General features: G+C 32.1%; 1 protein-coding gene and 1 pseudogene across 1 annotated transcript in view; one reads left to right on the top strand and one right to left on the bottom strand.

Annotated features, from left to right (window-relative positions):
* LOC105622261 (testis-expressed sequence 10 protein) overlaps nucleotides 1-4,769 on the bottom strand; it is a 32,089-nt gene extending 27,320 nt beyond the window's left edge. The window contains 1 exon segment of the mRNA XM_012203681.1: nucleotides 4,591-4,769. Within this exon segment, the coding sequence (XP_012059071.1) occupies nucleotides 4,591-4,769 (179 nt within the window).
* Nucleotides 4,770-7,377: 2,608 nt separating this feature from the next.
* On the top strand, nucleotides 7,378-8,696 carry LOC105622249 (annotated as a pseudogene).
* Nucleotides 8,697-12,999: the final 4,303 nt, after the last annotated feature.

The raw sequence follows: 12,999 nt of genomic DNA, 5'->3' as shown, positions 1-12,999 counted from the left end.
ACGAGCCAAATTCTCGTCATTTGCGGGAGGTTTTAATTTTTTGCTTCAATATGAAGAAATCTGCGGCTGAGGCTCATCGAATGCTCTCAAATATTTATGGTGAGGCCGCTATTAATGAAAGAACGTGTCGTGAGTGGTTTCAAGAACGGTGATTTTGACATCCAAGGTCATGCTCTGTATTTGGTGGGACCAGCTCGGCGTAGTAGTATTATGAACTGTTAAAACCGACTGAAACAATCACAGGCGATCGGTATCGAACGCAATTGATGCGTTTGAGCCGAGCATTGAAAGACAAACGGCCGCATACAACGAGAGACACGATAAAGTGATTTTGCAGCATGACAATGCTCGACCCCATGTTGCGAAAGTGGTCAAGACATACTTGGAAACGTTGAAATGGGAAGTCCTACCCTACCCGCCGTATTCTCCAGACGTTGTTCCCTCTGATTATCACTTGTTTCGATCAATGGCACCACGGCCTGGCTGACCAGCACTTCCGGTCTTATGAAGAAGTAAAAAATTGGATCGATTCGCGGATAGTCTCAAAAGATGACCAGTTTTTTCGACGCGGGATTCGTACGCTACCCGAAAGATGGGAGAAAGTAGTGGCCAGCGATGGACAATACTTTGAATCATAAATGAATCATAAAATATAACCAGTTTTTTACAATAAAGCTTCGAATTTCGGAAAAAAAACGGCGGAAGCAAAGTTGTACACCTAATATTACATAATTTTATAAAGCTCTTTTTCTCCCAGGCGGTGAAGCAAATGAAAGCACTTACATAAAGTTAAGAATTAGAGAAGAAAGATAATATAATACAATAATCAAAAATTAAGTTCCAATATGATATAAAATAAAATGTATAAGTAGCTTGTACTTATATTATTATGAACCTAAAACTTAAAAAATATATCTATACTAAAAATTAACTAGATATGGATACAGGTACCTCCATTTGTAAGGATCTAGATAATGCACTTATTGTTAGGTACAGCTAAAGTATCTAGATATCTAGATACGACACTGCATTTCAACTACCTTTCAGCAAAGTTTCATATGCAAGAATCGCAATATTTTGCTATTCTAGAGCTGTTCTCAGAAACGTTGCAGATATATTTCGTAACTTTTATGAAATCTCAGAAATGTTTCACTTTTCAGTTGAAACATTTCTGAGATATTTCTGAAAACTTCGATGTTGTATGAGATTGCTCGGGTTATTAGTATTTCATATTAATTTAATTTAATTTAATTTAATTTACTTTATTGCAAAGCTTTATGAAAAGACTACATATAACAGATATAATAGATATAATAGATATGATACAATAGGCATAAAATATGGTGTAATAGATTATAGTAGTTTGCAAATGATTAGGCACACACACGCATGCACGCGCACACACACGGTTATATCAGTTTAAAAACTGTGAATGACGTGATGGAACGTGAGGCAACGGAAGGGAACGAAAGAAGGATAGAGAAGGAGAAGTTTTTATTGCTAAGAAGAAAATTGAAATATTTGATATAAAATAAAGCGGCACGGAATTTAATGGAATGATGTATGAGGAAAGATAATCTTGATATCTGGTGACAATAAAATTAATAGTGAAATGAAGCTCAGAATTCAACTGAAGGAGGTGCAAATATACAAGAGTATATTTAGCGAAGGAGAGAAAATACGAGACAGGTGGAATATAAAATATTGCCACATTCTAAGCCAATCAACTCTCTAGTAATATGGAGATATATGATCGTATTTATTGGTCATATATATTTACGAATACAATAGGAGAAGCGGAGGCAAGAATTTTGGATACGCTGTATATGATTTAGCAGTTGTTGCTTAAGAAACGTGGACATTGACGTAATCAAATAAAGAAGTAACGAGTAATTAAAAAGTAAAAAATTATTGAGAACAGGAAAGGAATAAAAAAGGCGAAGGGAATAAAAAAGACATAGACATAGAGTAAACAGCCCAAAACTTGACTCGAACATTCATGAAGAGTCAACATGAATACCAAGAATTAATAACAAGGAAGGAGCGAAAAATTGGAACGAAATTTAGAACAATACGGGATAATCTTAAAGCGACAATTAGTAAGGATGATTTAGAAGGATTTAGATGCAGCGTATTAATGGAACATTCGGCAATAGATTTTAGATCTTTATTTAAAGCAGAATAGGCTGCTAAAGCATCAAGTGGATGAAAGGATTTGAGAAGAATTATGTCAGCTACATACATAAAGAACTCGGAGGACAGAGAAATAATAGACAAATCAGAGACGAAAATACTAAAAAGTAAAGGACCGAGAATAAAACCTAAGATACAGTAGAGAGAGGAGAGGAGAAAAGAGAAAAATAATCATATAAACCTGCTGCGTATAGTTTGTAAGGAAAGAGCAGATTAGCGAAAGGACCAAATGGGAGATTGCATAGCAGCTTGAGTTTAAAAGTAGGTCATGGTTGACGGTATCAAAAGCCTTTGTGAAATCCAACGCAATGATATAAATAAAGCAACCACTGTCAAAATTTTGAAACACGATGTCAGAGATGTGAAGTAATTCCGTGTTCTGTGAGAAAACTACGAAAACCTAACTGATAGGAGGAGATGATATTAAAATTTGAGATAAAGGCATTCAGTTGTGAGAAGCAGATATGTTCAAGCAGCTTTGAGGGGAAATGGGAAAGCGAGATAGGACGGAAATATGAAGGAGAAGAGGAGTTATGAATTTTAGGAATGGGAAGAACAATTGAGCATTTCCAAAAGAAGAGAAAGAAGCCGGGCGTGATTGGAGCAAAGTTAAAGGTTTCGAAAACATGAGAAGTTGAGGAGAGAAGATAACTAAAAGAGTTAGAGGAATAAAATGAAGAAGGTAGAGCATCAACAAAATAATTATTCAGGGAAAGGAGGAGTTTCTAAGGTGCAAAGGTATAGTAGTAAAGGAGGACCATCGAGATTCTTCCAGAATTGGAGCGTGGAATTAGACGCGAGGGAAGTAGAGAAAAAGAACTTTTTCTCGTGACGAACAATATTATTCATATCATTCAGGTCTCTATAACACTGTCAATATATTCACCTATACCTGACAAGGGCACGTATCTTTAGCTCAATGAGCCTTCGAACTGCACCATTTGTCATGGCATAGGGAGACGAGGAATACGCCTATAATTATACAAATACAGCAATGAGAGAGTCAGTAAAATGAGAGATCATTTCATCAACATATATGACGACGCTGTATTTAAAAGGGACCAATCTAGCCTCAGCTCATGCTCGATGTTCTTAGGCTTGATTGCGTAAATATTATGTGACAGAGATACACGATCGTATCGCGACGCGGAATAACTAGCGTCGCATAGATAATAAAATGGTCACTTACACTGACTACATCGCTGACCACTCAATCATATTAATACTCGAAGAGACAAAAATAAGATCTGTGATGGTTGTCGAATTACGTATTGAACGAGTCGGAGCATTAATTAATTGCCTTAAAGAAAACAGCGACGCGATATCAAACAAGAGTTTATAATCCATTTGACTGAGCATGTTGACATTAAAATCGCCCAGACATACAATCGCGTCGATTATATATGCCGCACAGGTTAGGCATGATTCAATATAATACAAGAAGACGGTGAGCCAGAGGGGCGATATATGCACGACCGCCATCTCACCGCGGACAAGATGAAAAGATTGAACGATATCAACGAAAGTATCTACCGACGGAACGCCTGAGCTAATCGGGAAGAATTGGAGAAATTTTTAGATGTACAACACGATACCGCCCCACAATGATCTGTAGATCTGTTCAAGCGAATGAGTACATAGTTATCAATATCAGCTCCAGAGTCGACCAAATTCCGCAACCAAGTCTCCCCGACGGCCAGAACATCCAAATGGTGGAAAGTGATAATGTCCTTTACTAATATAACATACGGAACGACCTGACATTAACATGTGCAACACGCAATTTGCTATTACGAGAGCCACTCGTCCCCGAATGCGAAGACTGAAATGCCTCTGCGAGGAGTCACGTAGATTCATCTACACCAGACGAAAATAGCAAGATGAGAGGAAGCGGATAGTGGTCTTGAGAACAGAGAAAAGTAATTCCAGGAAGGTATAACGATATGGAATATTATCCCTAACACAAAAATATGTATTATTCCTCCTCATCACCTACACACGTTTCACGCCATGCGCCTCCGCCAGTCAATGAGTCTCAGCAAAAGTGCATCGCTCGGATGTTGCAATCCGCTTAAGAAGAGAGATCCTATCAGGCAGGAAGGAGCAGATATCAAATGCATCTCATCAAAATGCAATTCATCTCTTCGAATTTAAGCCCTGGCGATTAGATCATTGCACCTCATTATTATCGTGAATTTGACAATAAGTGGAGACGAGGACAAGTGCCTATCAGGAATCCTAAACGCTCGTACTATTAGATGGAGACCAACACATCAAAGGAGGATGTTCTTGATATAATTCAATGCAATTTTCTGAAGAGACCATCTTTGGCAGACTCATGAACTCATGGTTCCTCTGCTCGTTAACTATGCGCTCAAAATTAGGCAGTCCATTCACCAGGGCATGAGAACCATCGCACCAGAAAGTGCCTCCTCCTCAAGTCTAGCGCAGTGCTCCTCAACAATGACCTGGCTTCCAGCCATAGCAATCAGATCGGCGATCGTTGCCGCCGCCAGTCGATTCGTCGCACCTTCGATGTCTCCGAGATATTGAAGTATTCCATCAAACTCAATCATTTAACATTAAAAACCTCCAATACTGACTCAAGTCAATCTAAAAGACTAAAATATTGTACTCGAGCAATTTTGTGTTTTAATAAGGAGATAAATTTTGTTAAAGTATACAAGGAAGACTTAATTTCAGAAAGAGTTGATAAAACATCAGAAGACATCTGAGAAGAAAAAAATCATCATTCTCGTCAGGCAGAGACGAGAGAAAAGGCAGCGTGACACCATCAGCAGAGGAGGCAGCAGTAGTTTCAATCGAGGTAACGATCCACTCTCAATTGCAATAATAGGAAAGCGAGCATGAGAGAGGTGCTCATTGTTGTCAGCATCACAAAAAGTGCATGGACGCTTACGCAAAATAAAGCGTTTATTTCACGTAATTTGCTGCACGTCGATTAACTCATATTTGAATAAATGATATTAGATACAATATTAAGAAACATATTCACGCGTAGGATCACACAACAAGGCAAGCAGTATTTTAATAGAATAATTATTTATATCTATGATCCTTCAAACAAAAAGCAGAAATGAATGACATTGTCAATACACAACAAACATGATCACAACAAACATGATCAATAACGATATAACGACTAGGTTTGATTATAGAATTACGTGATTATGAAATTATTATATAATAATAGAATATTTCAGATAGATAATGAAAGAGCACGCAAAACTAACGCAATACATACACAACGAAATAACGAGATGCGGAAGTCATATTACTCACTTAAAAAAATATATTTCTGCCGACCAGCATTCGCCAACGGTTAAAAAAAGAGATATTACAATAAATATCTATGGCTGCAATAAGACGCGAAAATATACAGTGAATTATTAAGTATAAGCAGCACTTGTCACAAGCGAGAAAGCGGAAAATTGAGCAGTAAGGCAAAATCCGAACGAAGTGGCGAGCAGAGATGTTGACAGCACAGAGATGTTGATATCACGCGAGACTCCCAAAATTTTGATTCACTAGTGTGAGAGGCTTTGAATCGGTTACGATTAGTATTAACAATTGCTAGCGAATACGGTTTGATAATCAATTTTAAAAAATACCAGTTTATGAAGAGGTTCATAGAATTTTTAGGTCATGTGGTAGAAGACGGTAAAATATACCCTTCACCGGAGAAAATGAAAACAGTAATTGATTTCCCTAAGCCGAAAGGATTAAAAGACTTTCAAAGCTTTTTAAGATTGTCAGGCTATTTTAGGAAATTTATTCCGCCCTTCTTAGAGCGGCTTCACTAGATTTTGGAATAGTTTGTCGCATATACCTTTATGGGTGAGATGGCATGTTCGCCCCGTCCTCGGAACGACTTACATTAACTGATAGAGGAACGGCAGTTACGTCCAAAGAGTTTAGCGATTATTGCGAATTATTGAATTATTGCGATTACTCATGTGACAATTACAACTAGACTACTTAGAGCGAATGGATAGGTCGAAAGAGTGAATAGAATATTATAATTATATCGATTCTGTCCAAGTTAACAATTGAGAATCCTAGTAAATGATTCAAACACGTTGGAAAATTACAACGAAAAATATTAAATTCTATCTGTCATGGCAGCATCAATTTGACTTGTTATTTGGAGTGAAAAAACTGATCTCAAATTTACGCGAAATAGTAGAACAGGAAGTTCAATCTCAATTTAAAGTAGAGCGCGATGAGTTAAGAAATAAAAATTGTAAGACGTACAACCTTCGGCATAAACCAGCGAATAAATATAACGTAAATGATTTAGTGGTTATAAAGTGAACTCAGGTTCAGATAAGAAGTTAGGGGCGAAATACTTAGGTCCATATCGCATTCAAAAAAACTAAATCGAACGATACATACGTTGTTAGAGTGAGCACGAAGGACCAATACATATATCTACTTGTGCAGAGTATATCAAACCCTAGTAAATATTAAGATATAAGTAACATTAAGTAATATAAGCAACATTAAATATAAGTAATATCAAATGGGAGTAAGACTAAATCTAAGTGTACGATAAATCTAAATTTTATAAAACTATTTTTATTTATTACACGTATGTAAAACATAATTAAATTTGAGTTTATATTGTATCATGCAAGACGCATGATTAGAACCGATCAGAACCGATGATCAGAACCGAATGTGGGAAATTATCCTAGATTTTTGAAGGTCGTTCAACTGATGCCTCATAGGGAACGCAAATGTCGCGAGCAAGCGTGATTGGACCGAGAGAGATCGACTGCACGCGCAGCGAAAGGCGAAGGCGGCCATTGTTGTGTTTACGTTTAGAAAGCATGTTGCGTTGAATACTCAGTTCCGTCACTTAAAGAATTATATACATTTGTTTGTGTTCGTCGTTATAAAATCTCACCGAAAGAATAAATATATTTTACCCAAATCCTACACTAGTGACCATGAAGGGTTGAATGGTTCTAATAATAGTAAATATTTTTTTATTTAAACAGTAAAAGTAAGTTTTTTAGTAATAAATTTTTATTTAAACAATAATAATAAGTATTTGAATAGTTTATACGAATAGATTTAACTATTAATATTGTACTATAAATATGATATTAAAAAATTATAGCGCATGGAAAACGTGGCGATATCCAGGGTGTACCTATCATGCACACTTTGACAGCTAAAGCGCTGCTGAATGGATTTCCGCAAGATAACATTGCATCTTCCTTTAAGATGCAATCTAGATGGATTCTATCTCGTTTGATCATCAGACAGCCTATATTATCATTGATGGATAAATATCACGTTAAAGGGGGCAGCTTCCCTAAGGACAAGTCATACGTTCCATCAAAGTGGGACCACAACGTAACACCGATGATTGATGAGAGTGTTAAGTCAATCAGGTAAATATATTTTTAATGAAATAAAACTGAAGATTAAATGACACCTCGGCAGAGGATTGTTTATGAAAAATAGTACAATCTTCTAATTATTTTTTGAAAAAAACCTTAGTGAAAAACTTTAATATCACATAATATATTTATTAATACGAAGGCTATCTAGATCAGTGCTGGGAACTTATTATCCGAATCAGTGTTCGAAATTAGTTATATATTTCGAGCCGATTTGCTGAAGCACTGCTTTTTTTCTCCACTACTGCTCAACGCTTAACGGCCAAACCGCTGAATCGCGCGCGGATGTGTATTTCAGGAGCGCAATATAAGAATTTGCAATATAAGAAATACTGCGATCGTACTTTCCAGCAAATTAAAAACTTCTCTTTTACGTAATTATTATTTTCTTAATAATGATAATTGAATCATATTAATAAGTAAATGCATTTTAGTGAATTGTACTTTTAAAATATTATTTTAATTTTTATAATACATTCGGTTTCTTTAAAAGAACTGCTGACCGTATTTTTGTATCACAGAATGTAATATCTTATAATACAATAGAATTTTACTTTACAATAGAATTTTACTTTCATATATATTTAGAACTTCAAAGATAATATCAAAAATTATAATTCATATTGTAATTATCATATTATACTTAAATATATATATATTAAGAAGGGCTACAAACCAAGTGAAAACACAAAAATGTAAGTATTAATTAAAATATATTAGTAAGCATTAATATAAATTAAAACAAAAATAAATAGAAATGGATATAAAACAAATGGCGTTTTGACTCCGATCGAGTCATTATCAATGTTAGATATGTAAAAACTTTCAATAAATTAATTATATAAACATATTTGAAATAACAACAACCTATAATTAAAAATTATAAACTACGAAAATAAAAACTTTTTTAATTGTACTGACTTCAGCTGGATGTATAAAAAGATAATAAAATAACCTACTATGGTTATCGCAACAATATTAAAAATATTGCTATTGTGTCCAATAGAGATCATCTTTGTAATTGTGCGCAAGATGATACAGAGAAAACTCGCTATAGACATGTCGCAGTAAGTTGATTAATATATAAAGTTCATGTTGATGAAAATAGTTAAAACAGTCAAACAACAATAGAAAGTAAAATAAGCAACATTTGTTAATAAAAGGCTCATAAAAAAAAATCATTAGTATAAATATTTTCAATACTAAGTATTATCAGTCAGAATGTGAAAAAAATGTAATATCGGTTGTATGAAATTTGAGATTCAAAAAGCAATCAGTTTGTTAAAATAATATATAGTCTGAAAAAACATTCATTGATAAAGAGCTCATATAAAAAAGGAAAGAAATCTTAAAATAAATATCTTAAAATTAGTTCCAATGTTAAATAAAATGACATCAGTCAGAATATAAAATTATCGGTACAACATAAGATGTTTGTTCGAGTCGCATGCTCCTATCATAGCTCCTATTCATTCTCAATGTGCTCATTAGAGTGAGTAAGAATGGCAGGTGAGTAATTATGGCAGGAGCGTGCGACGCGAACAAAACTAAGGTTTAAAACTCGAAATACAAATAGTGTGTCGATATATGTATATATATATATATATGGAACTTCTTTGATATCCAAATGAGAAAATGAGAATGACGGTAATGAGAAAAATTGATAAGAAGTAAAAGAAGGGGATACGAAATAAAGGAGAAAGAATAACAATTAAGAGAAGGAAAAAAACAGAAAGAAGGAGAAAGAGACTAATAGAGAAAAATAGGAAGATAAGATTCATGTAGAGATTCAGTATCATCTTTCTTTATATCTTATCTTATCATTTTATCTTTATGTAAGCTCTATTTTTGCTTCTTTATATGAATTATTTCCGATATCAAGTGTTTATTATAGAAATTAATATCAAGAATTCTCATTTTATCCCAATCAAATTCATGATTACAATTCACTCGATGGTTTGTAATGATTGATGACAATCATAGCCCGTTTTTTCTTTATATCAGATATATATTCTGGTTTTTAGTTTCCTCTTGATTTGTCCAACGTAACTAGCATCACAATCTATACAAAATATTTTGTAAACAACTTTCTTAGAAAGAAAGTCGAGCCGATCTTTGCCCCTTTTAATGTGGTTTTTTAGATTATTCAGAATGGAATAAGTCAAATTACAGTTCATTTTCCAAGCAACCGGCTAAAGCTTTCGGAGATAGACTTAACATAAGGGATGGTAAAAAACTTTTTAGCACGAATATTATTGTTAAGAGCGTGAGAATGTAATAAGTAAGTGGTGGAATTAAATTATTTATTTATTAAAGAATATTATTAGATTGAGAGAGTTTTTATGCGATTGAAGGAATTTCTGTAAAGCTATAGTTTAGTGGGGGGTATCTATTTAATCATTCTAAAGAAGAATTAAGGAAGAATATAATAATAATGAGTCGTTTTTTAGATAAGACTTCTCAAATAATGAATAGTAAGATTGATAATCTTAAAATAGATATTAATGAGCCAATAGAGGAGATAATATTTCAAGATAAAAATGAGTCTAATCTAAGTAACGACGAGGCATTCCTCTAAGAAAATGTTGTGGGAAGAAGATGACGCCAATAAATATAGATAGGAATTGAATATTTAAATAAAAATCATTTAATCTAAATCCAATAATTAAGGAAAATCAGTAAATAAATCCAGCAATATAGCCCCTATGGAAAGAATATAATGGAAATGAGCTACAACATAATAAGTGTCATGAAGAACAATGTCGATGGAAGAATTAGAAAGTATAATTCCTGTGAGACCACCTATAGAGAATAAAAAAATAAATCCTAAAGATCATAATGCAGGGTTATAGTTGATTTTTACCGTAAAGTATAGCTAATCATCTGAAAACTTTAATACCTGTTGGAATTGCAATAATTAAAGTAGCTGAGGTAAAAAAAGCGCGAGTATCTACATCGAGATCAATAGTAAATATGTGGTGCTCATACAATAAACCCTAAAAGACCAATAGCAATTATGGCATAAATTATTCCTAAAGTTCCAAAAGTTTCTTTTTTTCCTCTTTCATTTATAATAATATGAGAAATTAGGCCAAATTCTGGAGAATTAAAATGAAGAATTAAAATGTAAACTTCTGGATGTCCGAAAAATCAAAATAAATGTTGATAAAGAATGGGGTCTCCACCTTCAGAAGGGTCAAAAAAGGAAGTATTTAAGTTTCAGTCAGTCAATAATATAGTAATAGCTTCAGCAAGGAAGAGATAGGAGTAGGAGGATGGCTGTAATAAGAATTGATCAAACTGTTCGGTATCTCTGTGATTCACGACCTCTAATTATGTTGCCTAATCGCATCTATGCAAAATCGATGAATCCACGAGATGTCGATTGTTAAACGACGCATGCGTCACACGTAATCGATTAAAAAAAAAATAATATCAGATCGTCTTGGCAACAAAACAAACTGTTGTTTTCATCTTCTGATGACACAACTCGTCTCGTGGAAGGTCATCGCCGCGCTACCGCTAAGATCCTTTTCGTATCCGCTGTAAACACGTTCGCCCGCGAACGAGGCTTATTTTTAATAAAATCTGGAAAGCAGAGAAATTCGCATTTTCTCGACCGAGTGCCCTCGACGTAGTAATTCCGCGGGAAACGCTCGGACGGTGATCGCCTGGCCACGCCATTACGATTTTCGTGCGCTCAGCGAGATCGCCAAAACACAAACTAAAAGGGGAATTTTATCTAGAGATATAGATTTTAGATGTATATTTAAAATTGTTGAAATAAAATTAATTGCTCCGAGAATAGAAGACATTACATTCCAGTAATATGGAGGGAAAAAATAGTTAGGTCAACTGAGGGTCCACTGTGGAATATATGGGATGTTAATGGGGGTAAAGAGTTCAGCCTGCTCCTGTGTATAAAAAGTTTCTTAGAATAAGAAGAGTTAATAAAGGCGGTAAGAATCAAAATTATCTTATATTATTTATTCGTGGGTAAGCTATATCTGAGGATCCTAATATTAATGGAATTAGAAAATTTCCAAATCCACCAATTATGAAAGGTATAATTGTAAAGAAAATTATAATAAATGCATGATTAGTATCTAGAGAATTGTAAATTTGATCATTATTAATTAGACTGCCACATGATCTTAGTTCTAATCGAATGATTATACTTATGGATTGATCCAAGTAAACCCGATCAGATAGCCAGGATAAAGTAAAGAATTCCAATATTTTTATGATTAATAGAAAATAATCATTTATTCATAGATAATAAAATTATAAAAAATTTAATTAATAATTATAAATAAATAAAATTAATATATTTATGATAAAAAAATAATTATTAATTTAATATATATTTATTGTTATTAAAATTTTATATTTAGTATTAATATATATAATTTTAAAGTTAAGATAAAAATATTAATTATAATAAAATAAAAAATTTAAAAAAATAAAAAATAATTATGTCTGATTAAAGTAATAAATTGTAAATTTATTTAAGAAATTAATAATTTCTAACATTTAAAGTATTTTATATATTTTAAAATTTATTGAATATAAAAAAAATATGTTTTAAATATTTTAAATTTAATTAAATGTTGAAAAAAAATAAAAATATAATAAATAATAATTAAATAAAAGGGTTATATATATATTATATTATAATTTAAAAAAAAATATTAAATTGCAAATTTAAAAATTTTAAATAAATTAAAATAATATATAAGATTTATAAGCAAAGTATTTATTAAATTTTGAAAGTTTAGAGTTTATTAATATAACTTAAAATCTTTTTAGGTTTAAATTATAATAATAATAGATGATAGAAATAATGGAAATAATAAATAGATAAAAATATTATTATAATGATTTAATTTAATTAATTTTGATTCAAATTTAAATAAAAATAAGGAATAAAATAGTATATTATTATAAATAAATAATATAAATAAGGATCTTATAAATAATATAAATAATATAAATAAGGAAGACCAGATATATTAAAAAGTATAAATAAAAGTAATATGTTAAAATTAATATTATTAAATATAATTATAGAATTTTTAAATGTTTTAAATAATGAGAAAATAAAAATTAAAGATATAAGGGTAAATGAATAAAATAAAAAATATATTAATCAAGAGACAGTTTTTATATAAATCATTAAGATTATTCATCTAGATTGATTAATAGAAGAATAAGCTATAATTATTTTAAAATTTAAGCATATAAAAGGGGGAATAATTGAACAAAGAATTAAAATAAGATAAATAATAAGAAAATTATTTAGTTTAATTAAAGATATTATATAAACAGAAATAATTTTTTGAATGGTAGAGAGAATAAGAAGTATATTTAAAGG

Source organism: Atta cephalotes (genome assembly GCF_000143395.1).
Source record: "Atta cephalotes unplaced genomic scaffold scaffold00042, whole genome shotgun sequence".
Lineage (NCBI taxonomy): Eukaryota > Metazoa > Arthropoda > Insecta > Hymenoptera > Formicidae > Atta > Atta cephalotes.
Note: the sequence above shows the minus strand (reverse complement) of the source record. Positions and strands in the feature narration are given on the sequence as shown.